General features: G+C 39.7%; 1 protein-coding gene across 2 annotated transcripts in view; it reads right to left on the reverse strand.

The window, feature by feature from the left end:
- Window positions 1–231: 231 nt before the first annotated feature.
- The window catches only part of LEXM (lymphocyte expansion molecule), a 41,167-nt gene continuing 21,730 nt past the window's right edge, over window positions 232–19,668 (reverse strand). For both annotated transcript variants that reach the window (XM_031969054.1, XM_031969052.1), the window contains 5 exons: window positions 16,712–16,855; window positions 6,446–6,607; window positions 3,524–3,652; window positions 2,275–2,408; window positions 232–678 (listed from right to left, as the gene is read on the reverse strand). In XM_031969054.1, coding sequence (XP_031824914.1) covers window positions 558–678; window positions 2,275–2,408; window positions 3,524–3,652; window positions 6,446–6,607; window positions 16,712–16,855 — 690 coding nt within the window. In that variant the 3' untranslated portion in view covers window positions 232–557. The remainder of the gene's footprint in view (window positions 679–2,274; window positions 2,409–3,523; window positions 3,653–6,445; window positions 6,608–16,711; window positions 16,856–19,668) is intronic.

Consider the following 19,668-nt stretch of genomic DNA (forward strand, 5'->3'; position numbering starts at 1 on the left):
TCACACACATTCACATTCACACACATACACACACTCTTCATTCACACACACATATACACACACACACTCATTCACACACTCATTCTCATTCACACACACTCACACTCACACACACTCTCTCACACACATACACACACACACATTCTCATTCACACACACAAACACACACACACACTCACACAGTTTTGCCCGACGCTCTGCTCACTCCTTTTTGCACCTGCCTAGTCCCGACACAGACTCTTTGCATTCCCCTCAATCTACACTTTAATGTACCAAATCCCAGAAAATCTGTTTTGAGAGCGGATGGCCTCTTCCCATGGACCACCAGCAGTTTGCTTGGTTGACCTTCTTTCCCAGTTAATCCCAGGGTTCCCTTTGGACTGTCCAGTCCACCGATCTCTTGAAGCAAAAGTGTGTCCCAGGGGTCCCAGCCAGTCTGGGGGGCTGGCGCCAGGCTGATGTATCGAGATGAAGTCCCAGCTTCACAGTGTCCTCTCTCTCTCCTAAATCTCCCTCCCTGAGTCCCCACATCCCTGGCTCGCCTCCTGCTTCGTACGTTAAGCCTTCTCCACAGGCCCTGGTTGAGGACATTTTTGCCAGGAAATTGAAGGAGGGGACTCGCAACTGTGATCAAAAGGCTGAAAATCCTTCCCTTTGGTGAAGGGGGTGAGCCGCTGCCTAAGAGAAACAGAGACAGAATGAAGGGAGGGAGAACACGTCAGCAGACCGGGACCACTGGTGGCCTATAAATGTTCGTTATCCTATAATGGTGCCAGTGTTTTAGAGCGGGACAGGACCTTAGAGAAGTCCCTTTTCACAGATGCTGAAACTGAGACCAGAAAGAGACCAGAGAGGTTCTATAGTCAAACACGGTAGTAAGAGGTGGGGCAGAATTTGAACCCGAGACCTCTGACTCCAACACCAGGACTCATCCATTAGACTTGGGTGCCTTCTGGCTCTATCCACCATGGCATTTTACAGAAGAACATCAGCGATAATCATCCCCTTTGGACAGAGGAGGACAACAGGCAGAGAGGTCTGGCTGGAAGCTAGGCTCAAAAAAGTGAGAAAAGCCTGTTTCTGCCAGGCAAATTCAGCAAATATTAAGTGTACACTAAGCAGCTAAGAGGAGCACAGACCTGAAGGCCCGAAGGCTCATCTCCCTGAGTTCAAATACCAGGTTCAGACACTTACCAGCTGTGTGATCCTGGACAAGTCACTTAATCCTGTTTGCCTCAGTTTCCTCATCTGTAAAATGAGCTGGAGAATGAAATGCCAACCAAATACACTGGTATCTTTGCCAAGAAGACCCCAATAGGGACACACAGCTGAGAAATGACTCAATAGCAATAACGACAAACCAGGGAGACAAAGATCCCTATTCTGGGACTTCTACTACCTACATCATATATAGACTTGGTTTTAACATGTAATATTATCTCTGATGTTTTATTTATTCTGTGGATAAAGCATCAGGCCTGGAGTCAGGGAGATCTGAATTCAAATCCAGCCTCCAACACTTTCTCAGCACATGGGCAAGTCACTTAACTCTGTTTGCCTCAGTTTCTCATCTGTAAAATGGGGACACTCTATAGAAGAAAATGGCAGACCACTTCAGAATCTTCGCCAAGAAAATCCCATAAAGTGCATGGGGTCCCATGGAGTCAGATGGGAACGAACAGCAAAAACTACATTTTAACTTGGTTCGGTGGAATTATGGCAGCAGGAAGGTAGCAGCTGCTACCAGTAATTCTAATGAGGGCACCAGCCTCTCTCCTAGTCTCTGGTTTCATGTAGGCCGCAGATAAAAGGAGGAAGAACTCGTGCCTTGTAGCTGGCGTTCTTTAGCTGGCATGTCGGGACTGACTGTGTCACCAAGGAAGAGAGTAAGATGAAACTTCCCTGTCGTACAGCAATATATTTCCTTTCCTTTCCAGAGCCCACAAAACTGCCCAAATCTGCAACCACCTAGAAGTGTGCCACGATGGACAGAGTAACGGCCTTGAAGTCCTAGTCTCAACTCTTCCAGGAACTTGCTGTCACTTGGGTTGGGTTGTTCAACCTCTCAGATATAAGACAAGGTCCTTGGACATGATGACCTTTGACTCTCGGCTCTGACAATCTATGTCCCTTGCTGGTCTAAGATTCCGTGACTTAAATCATCCCACCCGAAAGCCGATCTCAAGAATCTAGCCTCCCACCCCGCACGTTCCTCCCACGTACACCCACCCCATCACCGAGCCCAAATTCCCAGGGGCTCCGGGATTCACTTACTGTAGGACTAATTCCTTTGTACGGTGATCCAACGGATAGCGGTTCTGCTTGGACAGGTAGAGCGAGCGGTACCTTTGCCGTTTATCTTTTCCCTCGTGTTTTGTGTGGTTGTAGCGTCCGACGCCCACTGGGTTCTAAAAGGAGCAAGACAAGCTCAGGGTCTGCAAAGCTGTCGGATGCTTACGCTGCCAACGTGGACGTCCCCGGAATGACAGATTCCGAGATTTCAGGAGATTACGGACCTGAACTTCTCTTCTGGCTCCTGTTTGGCTTCTGAGGCAAAACTGGGAACCATGAATGTTCCCGTGGGATTCGGTGGGTGGAGCTGCCCAGAGGCAGGTAGATGGCTGGACTTCCTAGCAAAGAGTCCTCCCATGGCAGTACTTTTATTTGGGGGCAGTTCTAATATGCCAAGTTCTTTCCTCACATCAAGCTCGAGTATAATTCTCTAAAATCCTACTTTCTACAGGAGCCTCCCTAATTCTAGGACCTTCACTGTGTTGATTATTTTTTAATTTATCCAATCTATATCTTTATATATCCTATCTATATATCTATAGCTCAACAATCTATAGATTGTAAATTCTTTAGGAGGAGAGTCTGTTTTTTACCTCTTTTTGCATCCCTAATATTTACATAAATATTACATAATATTACATAAATAAAAATTTACATAAATAAATAAATCCCTAATTTATTTACTTGGAATACAGTAGGTACTTAATAAATGTTTACTAATCCATTTACTCTCTGCAATTCTCATACATTGTATCTGGTTCTGCTCTTCAAGGTCAAGCAGGATAAAGCTCTTTCATAGAACAAGCAACCCATCCATCAGTAAATAGTTAGGGGACCACAAATCCTGACTCAACAACCATTCCACTGCTTTATTTTTCCAACACACCAATATCCCACCTTCTTATTTCCTGACCCTTTTGAATCTGAATTGTGGGACTTTTGGCAAAGGTTTCAGAAGGACTCCCCAACTCAATTACTTTTCTCTCGGTTATTAAGAGGGTGAGGTGGTTGATGTTTGATTTCCCTCATGGAAAACAAGAATGAGAGGATTGGTTTTTGAAATTCTCCTTTAAAAGGTTATGGGATGGCTTGCCCGTTGGGGCAAATTTAAAATAGTGGGATGGTATCAAATATTCCTGGAAAGGAGTGGGATGGCTCATTCTGCGTCCCGGCCACAGCAACTTAGTTTTCTCCTTGTCCATCCACCCTCCCCAAAGTGATCCCCACTTACTGTGTTTCCAATAAAATGCTGGTAGTATTTCAGGTCCACTCTCTTAGAAGATGATCCAAATGGATGCTGGTTGGTTAACTCATATCTTGGTATAGGTTTAGGGTCATAGGTACCAGGGCCCAGGTTAGACTAGGAAGGAGAAATGGTTGATGAAGCCAACTTGGAGAAGGTTCCAAGAGGATGCTTCCCTTCCCTCCTCCCTCCTTCCTCGACAGGAGGTTTCCCACCATTGGGAGGCAACAGAAAAGTTCAGCACAGCGACTTAGGGGAGTGGGAGAAGATGAAGAAGCTAGACACATGGGAGTAACCTGATGATGGGGAGAAGAACAAATCCCCTCATGGCACATTCTAGTACACGTGGGTCCTGCTATAGAGGTTTGCTCACCACAACCCTGAGATGGACAGTAAACATATGACAATGACCATTTTAGGGGTGGAAAAACTGATGCTTTAAGAGTTATCTCTATTTTATTGATGAGAAACTGGGGGCTCCGCTTTCTAGGACTGAGGGTGATACAAGTCCATCCTCAAACATGGACCAACTCTTTCTGGTGGCATTTCCCCCCCTCTCAGTGCACAAGCTAACAGGTCAGAACTATGACAGTCGGTTAGTTGCCAAGGCTTGGCCATCATAACCAAGAGAAGGCCATTGTCTTCATCCTCAAAGCTCTTCTGCAGCATACTTCAAAGGAGACTAGCGTGGGCGATGTAATGTAGCAATGATTTGTGGGGGCTTCTGGTCCAACAATAAGTCAGTAATCCTAAATCCTCTGGCTTTGGAGTCTGCCTCAGGAAACTCCCACGTCCAATGTGTCTGACTGATAATCTGATCAGTGAGAACCAAATTTGGGAGACCTCTCCTGTGGGCCATGGAATTAGCATGCCAGTGATAGAAGCTGCATAAACGTGTCTTCGTTTCTGTTTCTTTGCTGAATTCTCTTGGCCTTTAGAATTACAATAAACTTTGCCCCTTGACAAGGAAATGGGTTCACACCTGCAAATTCTTTTTAAGACACCTTGCCACACCGGTCCTGTGACCCCAAAGTTTTGGGGTCCCCTTCCCCACCTCAACATAAGGAACGAGCTTGTGATTCCACTGATACTAGGGAAGGCCCAGATTTGGCCCTCCTCCCACCAACATGGGCTGGCACATTCTCTGTAACATAGACCGTCAGACAGCTAGCTGTCTGGAACATGCAGGGCCACAGCCAGAATCTGCCAGAGGTCCAAAGATGCTTTTTATCCATCACACCCAAACGTGGAACCTGGGCCCTCAACATTCCTTGGTGCAACTTGACCCTGATAAACATATAATTGGGAAATATTTTAAAATATAATAATAATTATAATATTATATATAATTATAATTATAAAATATAATAATAATTTAAAATAAAATTTAAAAATAAAGATACACTGACAATGTTACATTTTAAAACGTAATTCCCAGGGATCCCTCGGTACAGATTAGTGACCCCGATTTTAATCTGAGTTGGACAGCACTGCATTAACTGGCAGTTTCCTCCAGATTTAAAGTCAGAAGTGAGCCAAGAGGCGATCTGGGCCAACCTCCTGATTTTAAGGAGGAGGAAACTTTTCTGCCTCCCACAGTGTGGTCATAAGGACCTTGAGGGCATCCTGAACTGCTACCCCCTCAGTCCAAACAGAATCCACTCAGAGGAGCTGCTGATCTCTCCTCCTCCCTCACCTCCCTCTTCCCAGTGTTACCCCATCTCAGTCCCACAAAATCTGCTCCACCTCCACCCTCAGTTACAAAATCCCCAGCCATGGCTACACCCAAACTAACTATGATGTAAGTGTCAGGGGGATTGATGCTCTCAGATGTTGGGGAGGTGGAGGAAGGGGGGGAAGAGCCATGCAAAGCTTTCTATAAAGAGAAAGGAGTTAGACCCTGTGAGGAAGAAGAACCCATTTGTAGTCCACGGAATTAAGGTGCAGACCATGAGTCGATCAACAAACATTTGGTAAATACTGTGCGCCAGGTAATAAAAACAAGAGCAAGTATGTATTTAGCTTTCAAAGTTCAAAAAACAGCTGACATGTGTTATCTCATTAAATCTAGAGAAGGTGAGATTAAGGAGAAATGGCAGCAGTTGGTGACTCCTTGCTGAGGGGTGGACTAGAAATAACAGTAGGGAGTCCTGCAATTGGGCCCTTATCCAGGAAGGGAAGGAGGGTCCCCCAAGCAAAACTGGCTACTGTCCACTTCTGGGAGGGTCTTTCCAGGCACTAATGTCATGTGGTTCAGCAAAGAAGTGGGGGAACCCTGTTAATGTGGAAAAAACTCTCTCAATAAGGGCACCACAAGGGGCGCCCAAGATAATCCTTTGGCTGATGTGGTGTCTAATGAGGATGGAGGAAGGAATTGGAAGGGCAAGATGGGAGGACTGGATCTCTGATTTCACACCTTGTGTGGAACATGGCTCTGGTGATGGAGAGCGCCAATTCTTCTATAATTTCCCAGCCCAAGGTGCTGAGGAAATAAAGGGACTCCTCCAAAGTCACTCAGCCTGCCGAATCCCAAAGCCAGTCTTTTATCATCAAGCCATATTGTCCCTCACTAGCAAATTAAAGAATAAAAATATACAATATTTTGTATATTTTTGTTTGTATATTTTTATTCAAACCAGCATAGATGAGAGAGTTCGATGGAACAGTCAGGAAAAACTGAATTTCAATCCAACCTCAAGCACTCACTAGCTGTGTGACCCTGGTCAAGCTAATTTCTGCCTGCCTCAGTTTCCTCAACTATAAAATGGGGATAATAATAGCACTTGCCTCTCAGGATTGTTGTGAGGGTCAAATATTCTTTTTCTCTCTCCTGAGTTGCGGGAGGGACCCTGAAGCATGGACTTACGTGACAAGGGAAGGAAGGAGAAAAGGGCAGCAGAGACCACTGACCTGTTTGATGGGCCACTGGCTGGGAGTAGAACAGAATATCCTCTCAGAGGGGACAGTTGGATTTCGGATTAGCTTTCCAAAGACTCCATGTTTCTTCCTGGCATTTGAATTTAGCTCGTCCACAAAGCTCTTGAAGGAGTACAGCTCCAATGATGGTTTTTTCTAGGGTTCAAGAACAATGCCGAGAAATTATAATAAAGAACGGATACCTTTCCCTATAGTGAGAATGTGATATAAATAAATGGAAAAGATGCAAAAACCTGATAGATGTCAAAGCTCATGGTGTTTGGGGTCCTGGGCTTCCCTTCTCTTTCTAAATTTTCTTTCTTGAAGGCCCCATCAGCTTCTACAGGTTTAACTATTATCTCTAGGACTATGACCACAGACCAAAGTGTCCTTCCTAAATGGCTCCAAGGTCTGACCATGCTCAATTAACACCAGTGATTTCCTGTCACCTCCAAAACCAAATATAAAATGCCATTTGTCATCTAAAGACCTTGCTCATTTGGACTTCTATCTTTTCCGTCTTTTTATCCTTTAACTGTACTCTACATAATCTGTGATCCAGCAATGAGCCTCGTTATGCATTGTACTTGGTCTCCCATTTCCTAGCACTTTCTTTTTTATTTATTTGTTTGTCTTTTTGTTCCATTTTGAGATGAGTTCTCTCCCTCTTCCCTTATATATGTAGATCCATATACCACATACTTCTCTATGTCAATTCTTTCTCTGGAGGTAGATAGCATCTTCCTTCATAGGTCTTTGTAGTTGATTCAAGTGATCATATTACTCAGAATAGCTTAGTCATGGTTATTCTTCAAAAAATATTGCTGTTTGTGTATATAGTGTTTTCTTGTTTCAACTCATTTTACTCTTCATTATTTCATGCAAGTCTTTCCATGGTTTTCTAAAATCAACCAGCTCACCATTTCTTACAGCACAAGAGTATTCCATCATAATCATATATCACAACTTGTTTAGCTATTCCCCAACTGAGGGGCAGCCCAGCAATTTCCAGTTCTTTGCCACTACAAAAAAATAAATATTGTAAAACATAGAGGTTCTTTCTTGTTTTCCCTCTCACCTTGGGAAACAGATCTAATAATGGTATTGCTAGGGCAAAAAAGTACACAGAGTTTTAGGACAATTTGGGCATAATTCCAGATTGCTCTGGGAAATGGTTGGATCAGTTCTCAGTTCCACCAACAGGGTATTAATGTCCCAAGCTTTTCACAACTTCTCCAACATTTGTCATTTTTTTTCTTCTATCATTTAGCCAATCTGATAAGTGTGAGATGGTATCTTACAATGTTTTAATTTGCATTTCTCTAAACAATAACGGTTCAGATCAATTTTTCATATGAATATATATATATATATATATCTTTGATTCCTCCCAAAAATCACTTATACAAATTATTTGACCATTTGTTGTTGTTCTTGTTATTTGGTCTTTGTTCTTGTAGAAGACCTTGACAGTAGGGAGGTGATGTCATGACATGCAAGTGAATTGGATTTAAGTGAGGGAGGACTGGCTGTGCAAGGTCACCTTGCCTCACTTTCCCCTCCAGAGCCATCTGGGTCCAGTGGCCAAATGTAGATCAAAATGACTGGAAATGGCCCTAGATGCAATGGGAGACCTTGGCCTTTTTAAGCTAGGATCTTCAACAGGTCTCAGTTTGACTGAGGCCGCACCCATTCAATGATTAAGACTAGGTAGCAATTGAGGCAAAGAATCTCCTCTTTCACCTAGTTCAAAAAAATCTAAATAAATGAATAATTGAAAGAATCTGGGAAAGGAAAACCTCAGGGTTTCTGGCCAAAGCAAAAATAATTGCTATTTACATTCAATCTGAGTCATTCATAACCCAAACAATGACCAAGTGGGGCTTGGTCTAAAAACCCATTTATCAGTTAAGGAATGACTCATATTCTTATAAATTTCACTCCATTCTCTATACATTTGAGATATGAAGCCTTTTCCTTAGAAACTAACATTCCCCCCCCCCAAAATTTAGTGCTTTTCTTCTAATCTTGGCTACGTTGGGGTTTGTTGTTACACTTTTATATTCAATGCAATGAAATTATCCACTTTATAACCTACAATAAATTGTTCTATTCATAAATCTGATAGATAATATGTTTCACATTCTCTTAATTTTTCTCATGATGTCTTCCTTTATATCTAGGTCATTTTGACTTTCTCTTGGTATATTTTGTAAGACTGATGCATATATCTAGTTTCTGCCAGACTGTTTTCCAGTTTTTTCCAGCAATTTTTATCAAATATTGAATTTCCCCCCCAAACTTAGATCTTTATGTTTATCAAATATAAAGTTATAATCATTTGCTACTATGTTTTGTATATCTCTTCTATTCACTGACTCATTTATTCTGTTTCTTAGCCAGTAGCATATAGTTTTGATAATCACTACCACAGAATACAGTTTAAACCTGATTACTGTTAAACCTCCTTCCTTTACATTTTTTCATTAATTTCTTTGATATTCTTGACCTTTTGTTCTCCCGAAGAAATTTTGTTATTATTTTTCCCATCTCGGTAAACTAATTTTTTGATAGATTAATTGGAATGGTACTAAATAGATTAGTTTAGGGAGAATTGTCATTTTTATCATATTGGCTCAGCCCATCCATGAACAATTAATATTTGTTCAATTATTTAAATCTGACTACTTGTATAAAAAGTGTTTTATGATTATGTTCACATAGTTTCTGGGTTTGTCTAGACAGTATAATCCCAGATACTTTATATTGTCTATACTTATTTTAAATGAAATCTCTCCTACTAACCTTTCTTGGTGATATGTATATATATAAATGTTGCCAACTTATGTAGATTTATTTTATATACTGTTATGTTGTTAAAACTATTGTTTCAACTATTAGTTGGATCTCTAAGATTTTCAAAGTATAACATCATATTGTCTGAAAAAAGAGATGGTTTTATTTCTTCATTTTCCATTTTGATTCTTCGAATTTCTTTTTCTTAATGATATTGCTAGCATTTCTAGTACAATATTGTATGATACTGATGATAGTGAGGAATCTTGTTTCACGCTCAATCTTACTGAGAAGGCTTCTAGTTTATCCCTAGATTATGCTTGCTGATGGTTTTTTAGGTAGATGCCTCTTTTCATTTTAAGGAAAAATCCACTTATACCCATGTTTTTAATGGGAATGAGTGTTTACATATATATAATGGAAATGAGAGTATTATATATGAGGTGGGTTTTTTGATATCCTCATATGATTTTTGTTGCTTGATAGTCAATTATACTAATAGTTGTTCTAATATTCTTGGTATAAGTAATGCTACTTGATCATGGTGTGTGAGCTTTGTGATATATTGCTGTAATCACATTACTAATATTTTATTTAAAATTTTGGCATCAATATTAATTAAATAAATTGGACTTTAGTTTTTTCCTCTGTTTTTATTATTTCAAGTAATTTACTTAATATTGGAATTAGTTGGTCTTTAAACATTTGCTAGAACTTACTTGCAAATTCATCTTATGCTGATGCTTTTTTCTTAGGAAGTGCTTTTGTGGCTTGTCTACTTTCTTTTTTCTAAAACAGATTTATTTAAATACTCTATTTCCCTTTCTGTTAATCTGGGCAGTTTATATTTTTGTAAATATTCTTTTATTTCATCTAAATTGTTACATTTTTGGCATACAATTGGGGAAAATAACTCTTAATAATTACTAAGAATGAAATCTTTAATTTCATCTTCATTAGTAGTAAATTTACCCTTTTCAATTTTGATACTAGTGAATTGGTTGTCTTCTTTTTTAAAGATCATGTTAACTAAAGACATTTTATTGCTTTCTCCCCCAATCTCCAATAAAACCAGTTCCTAGGTCCATTTATTACTTCAATGGCTTTCTGACATTCAGTTTTATTAATCTCACTTGGATTTCCAGTTTGGATTTCCAGATTTGATGTTGAAATAGGAATTTTTAATTTGTTCTTTTTTTAAAAAAAAAAATTGAATATCCAATTTATCAATCCCTTCTTTATTTTATTGATGTAAAAACTTAGAGATATATATTTTCTAATTATTATTGCTTTTGATACATCCTACTTAAGTTTTGGGTATCTTGACTTATTATTATTCTCTTTAATAAAATTGTTTCTATTAGTTTTTGACCCATTCATTCTTCAAGATTAGGTTATTTAGTATCTAGTTAATTTTTTAATCTGTGTTTCCATGGTCATTCATTAAATGTAATTTTTATTGCATCATGATCTGAAAAGGATACATTTAATATTTCTGCTTTTCTACATTTATATATATATAACTACTTTCTCCATTTTATGCCTTAATATGTGATCAATTTTTGTAAAGATGCTATGAACTACTGAGAAAAAGGTATAATCCTTTTTATTTCCACTCAGTTCTCTCCAGATGTAAATCTAGCTTAACTAAGATTCTATTCATCTATTTGACTTCTTATTTATTTTTGGTTTAGGTGTATCTAATTCTGAAAGAGGAAGGTTAAAATTCCTACTATTATAGTTTTGCTATCTATTTCAACCTACAATTCATTTGGCTTTTCCTTTATTAATTTAGAAACTATACCATTTGGTACATATATGTTTAGTATTCATATTACATCAATATCCATGGTACTTTTTATGTAATGTGATTTCTCTGCTTATCTTTTTAAATTAAAATTATTTTAGCTTTAACTCTGCCTGAAATCATGATTTTAAAAAATTTATTGAAGGATAAAAAAATTCTATTCCAGCATTTTTTTTTACTCTATATGTGTGTCCCTCATTTTAAAATGTGAATCTTATAAGCAACATATTTCTGGTTTTTTGATCTATTTGCTATCCATTGCTGTTTAATAGGGTGAGTTCATACCACTCATGTTAAAAATTATAATTGGTTATTTTGTGCTCTCTCTCTGTGTCTCTGTTCTTTCTCTGTTTATCTGTGTCTATCTCTGTCTCTATCTTTCTCTACCCCCTTTTTCTCTCTTTTCTCTCTCTTTCTCTTCCCCCCTCTCTCTTTCCCTCTGTCTGTCTCTGTCGCTATCTCTCTCTTTGCCTGTCTCTATTTCCTCTCTTAAATCTAATTTACTTCTGAAAACTGCCTCACTAATCAAACACCCTTCTAAGAGTCTCTCCCTTAGCTTATCTCCTTGTTCTTCTATTTCTCTGTAAGTTAAGTAGACTTTTACAGCTGACTAGATATGTTATGCCCTCTTTAACCTAGTTCTGATGAGGATCCATGAGTATTCCATGCTGGTCACTCTCTAAGCTCTCCACTTCCATTCACACTTCTTTTGTATGATATAATTTGCTCTATTTTACTTCTCTCTACCCAATTTTAATTTTAAGATCATCCCATCACATTCAAGCCTTCCATCTATGTATACTCTTTCTAATTACCTTAATAATGACAACTTTTTCAGAATTATAAAATATCAGTTCCCCAGTTAAGACAGTAAACAGTTTAACTTTATTAAATCTCTTATGATTAGCTTTTCATAGTTACCTTCATATGCTGCTTCTGATTCTTATATTTGAAAGTCATATTTTTCAGTTTACTTCTGGTCTTTCCCTCGAGAATATTTGAAAATTCTTTAATTCATTAAATAGTTTTTCCTTTGCAGAATTACAATAAGCTTTGTTGTAGATTATTCTTGGTTGCAATCTCTGCTCTTTTAGTCTTTGGTCTTTCAATGTAAAAGTGGCTAAATCTTGCAGCAACACAGTATTTGAATTGTTTCTTTTGAGTTGCCTATGATTATATTTTCTCCTCAACCTTGGAGTTTTGAAACTTAGCTATAATGTTCCTGTGAGTTTTCATTTTGGGATCTCTTTTAGGCAGTGATCAGTGGATTTTTATTTTCAATTTCTATTTTACCCTCTACTTGGAAAGCTTTAGGGCAATTTTCCTTATTAATTTCTTGAAGTATAACGCCTAGACTTCTTTTGGTCATGACTTTCAAATAGTCTAACAATTCTCATATCTCTCCTTAATCTTTTTCTGTTCAATTTTTTTTCTAATGAGATATTGTGTTCTCTTCCATTTTTTCAGTCTTTTGATTTTATTATTTCTGGATGTCTTATGAAGTCATTAATTTCCTCTTGCCCAATTGTAGTTGTTAAGGAGTAATTTTCTTCAGAAAGTTTTTAAATCTCTTTTTCCTCTTGGTAACTTTCTTTTGATATACATATATACATATACACATGCATATATATATATATATATATATATATAATTTTCTTGAATTTCTCCATTTTCCCTCTACTTCTCTTATTTGATTTTTTAAAACTCTTCCAAAAACTTTTTGGGGGGGCTTGTGACCATTTTACATTTTACTCTGAAGCTTTACCAGCAGCTTTTCTGATTTCATTGTCGTCTTCTGAATTTTAACTCTGATCTCAATCACCAAGTTTTTTTCATTGTTTACTCATTTTTTAAACTGCTTATTTCTTTGTTGTTAACTTTATGTTAGGAGTCAGGTTCTGCTCCCCGGGTGTGGGAGATAATGTTTCAGGCTTCAGGGTGGTTGTTTTTTTTAATGCTGTTTTCAGAGCTTGTCTGGGGTGTCTTTGGCTTCTTGATTCTTCCATTGTGCTATGATCCAAGGCCAGGTATGCGCACTGCTCTTCCTACTTATGCCTTGGTTTATGAATGACCACAAATACTTCCCTACACCCCTGAGCCATGACCAGGGCCCCCACCTCATTGCTGGCACCACATATACTCTCCCTTGAGCCATCAATCTTCATCTTCCACAAGCAATAGTTTGCCCCTCTGCCCTAGAACAAGGGACTCAGCTCTCCCATGGCCTACTGCAGCTGATCTTCTCTATCTTGGAACCAGGAGCAGGGTCCCACCTCTCTGCAACCCTTACCTGGTATATACCTGCTCCTCTTCACCTGTCAATAGCCCTGAGCCCCAAGTCCAGTGGCAGTGGAGGCCTCCTACCCAGTCTTCCCCCAAACAGCCACCTCATCCCCCTCAACCATCCACGGGGTGAAAGATCCAGAAACTGAGGCTGCCACTGCCACAGCTGCCTCCTTATTTTTTGACAATGCAATTTCTCTACTTACTCCTAACCAAACTACTACCTTGTAGGTCAGATCTCTCCTCAGTTATCATGATGCTGGACAACTGTTTTACGGTGACTTTTTATTATTTCTACCCCTCTAAAATTCAAATTGAGGTAAGTTATTTGGGAGACCCAAGTAATTTCCCACTTTATTCCATCCTCTTCCCACAATCCCCTTCCTCCTAGCATTTTCAAGGGCTGCTCTCTAGACCTGGAATGTTCTCATTCCTCATCCCCAAGTCCTGGATTCCCTGGCCTATAGCAGTAGCTGTTTTCTAAGCAGGAAGCAGAGATGAAGGAGAACATTCTGAGTTTGAAGAAAAATCAGAGAAAATGCAGAGTCACTGGATCATAGATTATACAGAGGGGAATTAAAGTATAGGAAAAAGATGGGAAGAGCTTTAAAAGCCAAACAGAGGATTTTCTATTTGGTCCCAGAGGTAATAGGAGACACTAGAGTTTATTGAGTGGGGGAGTTTATTGACTAGATGCATAAAAAGCCTTTCACAAGAAACAGGCGTAGAAGGGCATTTTTGATAAAAAAAAAAAAATACAAGTATCTTTTTAAAACCCAAAGCTGACATTATATGTAATTTGGAAATACACCATCCCAATAAAAATAAAGGTAAAGCAATAAGGTCCCTTTTCCCCACTGCTCTTGCTACTGGCCATATATCTCAAAATGTTATCAACAGCCATAAGAAAAGAAAGAAATTAAAGGCATAAAGATAAGAAAAGAAGAGATGGTATTATCCCTAGTTGCTGGTAACATAACGGCTTATTTAGAATATCCTAGAGACTCAGCAAAGAAACCAATTGAGATAATTAATAGCTTTACTGAAGAGGCAAAACCCAACAGCATTTCTATATTACAATAATAAAATCCAGGAGGGAAGACGAGAAAGGAAGTCTCATTCAAAATAATCACAAAATTCATTAAACATCTAGCAGCCAATCTACAAAAGTCAGCTGGGGGTGCCATCCCATAGTGCAATGAGCCCAAAGCCTGTAGTCAGGAAGACTCATCTTCTTGAGTTCAAATCTGACTTCAGATACTTATTAGTTGTGTGATCTTGGGCAAATCACTTCTGTTTGCCTCAGTTTCCTCATCTGTAAAATGAGCCGGAGAAGGAAATGGCAAACCACTCCAGTATCTCTGCCAAGAAAACTCCAAATGGGGTCTCAAAGAGTTGTGCATGATTGGATAACAAGAAGTTAGCATATCAAGGCGTACGCCATACAACAATAATAAATGCAATCATAGAAGACATAGAATAAATACCATCATAGAAAACTCCCCAAAGAAATAAAGACAGGATAAACAATCATACTTGAGCCGTACCAATATAATATAAATGATAATGTTATCTAATTTAAGATTTAGTGCTATAACAATCAAATTATCAAGGAAGAGTATAATAATATCATTGATCTGAAGAATCAACAAACATTATTTCAAGGAAAAAAAGAAAAAACACAGGAATGAAGAGGAAATAGCATTTTGGACCTCAAGTTATATTACGAAGCAGTAATCATCAAAGCTATTTGAAAATGGTTAAAATAATGATTAATGCAAGAAATCATCGACAAGAAATAACTGAACTTTACGACTCAAATGCAATAAACTTAAACCCAAAATTAGCTAGGGAAGAGCTCCTCGCTGATAAGGATTTGGGGGACAACCTGAAAACAGTCTGGGCAGAAATTATTTGTAGATCAATATTTTATACCATCTGTAATTAGGTGGCATAATGGATAGAGCGCTCGATTTGGAATCAGGAAGACCTGGATTCAAATCCTGAGTCTGACATTTGCTAGCTGTGTGACCCTGGACGCATCATTTCACGTTTCTTGCCTCAATGCCATTATCTGTAAAATGGGAGTAGTAATAGTACTTATTTCGAGGGGTTCTTGAGCAGATCAAATGGGATAATTGATGAAAAGTGCTTTGTGGCCCTTAAACCTAATTGAAAAGCTTAATGTCGGGTTAATTCATGACTTCCAACAAAGGATAATCCACTCACTCGTGGTTCACTCATTCAGTAAAGAACAACTCTTCATGACCCCCTGGACCATAACATGGCAACAGTGTCCAGGGGGTTTTCTTGGTTAAGGTCCTGGAGTCATTTGTCATTTCCTTCTCCGATGGATTAAGGTGAACAGAGATTAAGGGACTTGACCAGGATCACACAACTAATTAGTGTCCAATATGAGACTTAAACTCAGCTTATCCCGAATCCAGGTCCAGTGCTTTATTCACTATGGCGCCACCTAGTGACCGCAATCACTTACTACCTCGCCAGGTAACCCACTGAAAGAACTGAGGAGGTCCCCACTGAAGAAGAAACGTGGCAGCTTCCTCTAAGTGTTTGGGTGGAGGTCACATTGAAGAGGAATCAGACTGCTCAAGCTGGGCCCCAGAAGGCAAAGTCCAGACCAGTCCATGACAGTCGTAAAGAGGCAACTTAAGATGATGGTAAACATTTGATAGCAATTTGAAGTTGGCAAAGCACTTGATAAATATTATCCCTGATCTTCACCACAGCTCTAAGAGGGAGGAGTTATTATCTCTTTTTTACAGGTAAGGAAACTGAGGCAAACAGAGGTAAGCCACACTGCTAGGAAGTGTCTGAGGCTGGATTTGAACCGACTCCAGGCCTGGGCTCCAAACACTGGCACATACCCCAGAAGCTTGATTTTAGCCTCCTAACAAAAGTGGAAAGTGTGTGTGTGTGTGGGGGGGATTTCTGATTCAATTAACAACAGTAACTGGCTCCCAGAGGACACATAATTCCACCTAGGAACCTCCCCGGGAATGAGACACTATCATCGTCACTACTGCATTTTCATAGGTGGGGAAACAAGCTCAGACTAACTTGATCGTGGTCACACAGCAAGTAAATATTGGAGGCTGGATTTGAATCCAGGTCTCTCCTTACTTCAGCATCCCACTCTGATGCTAACATTCAATGCTCTGGAGCTCATAACCAGGGCCTAAAGAGGGGGTGATGGGGCCCATTAATCCCTCCTGACTCTGGCCAGACCTTACCGACTTCAGAGGGAGATGCATTTCAGAAGCCCAACCATAACGAGCTGAGCCCTCCTCCTCGCCCGTTCATGAGGATGCCCTGCAATGAGTTACCTGCCCATCGAAGGCCAGAATACCCACCGGGGTAGCGAAATGCCCGTAGGCGATGGGCATAGACCGGTCTCCTGAGAAAAGGTCATAGGGCCCACGCTTGCTGACAGTCCGAGTCAGGAATTCTTCCATTCCGCTTTTGAAGGTGTAGGTCCCCGGGGATAAGCCGCTGCCCTGGAAGCAGAGAAAGGACCAAGCTTTAGTGGTCACACCAAGGAAATGCACCGTTCGGTCTGCCATGGCCAGTGTAATCTGATGAGCATCAATTAAACATCTGCTGTATGCAAAGCTCCATGCTCAGATCTGGGACCAGGAAGCTTAAAAATGAAAGCCGCTCTAGCCCTCATGGAACTGCCAGCCCAGCCAATGTCAGGATCCCTCGTGTTGGTTCCAGACCAGTGCATTTGGGAAGGACCTGGGAGTTGGAGTCAGACACGTACAGCCAGGCTTCGGGGTCACATGGAGGGAGGCCCCCTGCAAGAACTCATCCATCAGTCATCTGATAAATAAATCTTTGTTAAGCACCTCTGTGTGCCAAACTCTGAACCAAAGACCGGGGACACAAAAATAAAACAGATCCTACCCTCAAGAAGCTTCCATTCTAGCAGGACAGACGACTCTCTCTCTGTATACATATATACATATGTGTGCATGTATGTTTAAGTATACATGTGCATATTTACATATATATATACAAATACATGACATACACAGGGATACTTATAAAATAAATATGAGATAATATGGTAGAAAGTAGGGAGGAAGAGAAACCAACATTATTTTGTTAACATATGTATATATGTGTATGTACAAATGTGCTTTTTAGCATGACGTTTTCAGCAATGTTGTCAGATACCATCAATAAGGGCAAAAGTGGATCAAGGTCAGCTACTGCACTCACGGTGAATTATTTACCATGAAAAGGCTGCAAACTAAGACTAAAGTTGAGGGAGAACTGCCGCGTGTTTTTGTTTGCGGATGATTGTGCGCTCCACGTAGCCTCTGAAGCTGAGATTCTCTGCTGCTTGTGCTTGTTTTTGCCTAACAATTCTAACCAAGAAAACAGAGGTTCTCCACCATCCAGCACCACGCCATCCACACTGGTTACAGCAGAAATAAAGAAGGGTGGAATGCTGTGGAAATGATCACTTACCTCGGCGGGATACTTTCGGGCGCCGTCCACATTGATGATGAGGACTGCTCAGGGTTGCCAGAGCTAGCTAAGGGTTTGGGAGGCTCAGGGGAATATGTGGGGGAGGAAAGGGATTAGACCGACCACCAAACTGAAAGTCTAGAGAGCCTTTGTGCTGATCTCCTTGCTGTACACCTGTGAAACTTGGACAGTACGCCGGCGCCATGTTGAGAAATGGAATGACTTCCATCTGAACTGTCTTAGGGAGGTTCTGAAGATCACCCGGAAGGACAAGGGACCAGACACGAGGGCCTTTCTTGAACTTAACTGCCAAGAATTCAAACTCTGCTTCAGAGAGCGCAGCTCCATTAGGCTGGCCATCTCAAATGGCAAATGATTATTTTATGGAGAACTCCCACAAGGCTAAAGCTCACACAGAGGTCAGAAAAAGCCTCACAAGGATGTTTCCAAGCTCTAAGAATGTTGGGATTGATTTATGACATGGGAGACACTGGCACAGGACTGCCCAACATGGCGTGCCTTCACCAGAGAAGGGACTGTGCTCTCTAAGCCAAACAGAAGTGAATCAGCTCAGAAGAAATGCGAGAAGTGCACATTTAGCGCCATCTCCCTCCCCCCCGCAGTGTTCACATGGACTGTTTGTGTCCCACCCGTGGTAGAGACTTCCAAGCTCATATTGCTCGGATCAGCCACGGTCAGACAGTGGGCCTTGATCCCAACATGCTAGTGTCATGTAGGGCCTCTTCAAGAACAAAGGATTCCAAACATCCACATCCACATATCCACACACACACGTATATTTATAGATGTTCATGTACACACGCAGCAACACACAACACAACAAACACAGATGTGCATACATGTGTAGATATAATACATATACACATGCATACATAAATATACACACAGTATATTTATAGATGTGCATACACACACAGTATGTACACATATACAACACAAAATTTCATACATGTGTACGTGAAACACATATATACACATGCATACATAAATATATACATACACATATATTTATAGATGTGCATACACATATACAACACAGATGTACATATAACACACACATACACATGCATACATAAATATATACACATGCATATATATTTATAGATGTGCATACACATGCAGTATATGCACAATACAACACAAATGTGTACATGCATGTACACACAATACACACATACATATACATAAGCATATACTTATAGAAGTGCCTGCACATGCAGTACATATACATATACAACATAAATTGCATGCATGTGTACATGTAATATACACATACACAAATATATACATGCACATGTATATGTATAAATGTGCATACACACATGCAGCAATACACATATACAACACAGGTGTGCACATATATATACACACAATACACACATGCATGCATAAATATATACATGCACACATATATTTATAGATGTGCATACACATATACAACACAGATGTACATATAACACACACATACACATGCATACATAAATATATACACATGCATATATATTTATAGATGTGCATACACATGCAGTATATGCACAATACAACACAAATGTGTACATGCATGTACACACAATACACACATACATATACATAAGCATATACTTATAGAAGTGCCTGCACATGCAGTACATATACATATACAACATAAATTGCATGCATGTGTACATGTAATATACACATACACAAATATATACATGCACATGTATATGTATAAATGTGCATACACACATGCAGCAATACACATATACAACACAGGTGTGCACATATATATACACACAATACACACATGCATGCATAAATATATACATGCACA

The sequence above is a fragment of the Sarcophilus harrisii genome, chromosome 4 (assembly GCF_902635505.1).
Source record: "Sarcophilus harrisii chromosome 4, mSarHar1.11, whole genome shotgun sequence".
In the NCBI taxonomy this organism is placed as follows: Eukaryota; Metazoa; Chordata; class Mammalia; order Dasyuromorphia; family Dasyuridae; genus Sarcophilus; species Sarcophilus harrisii.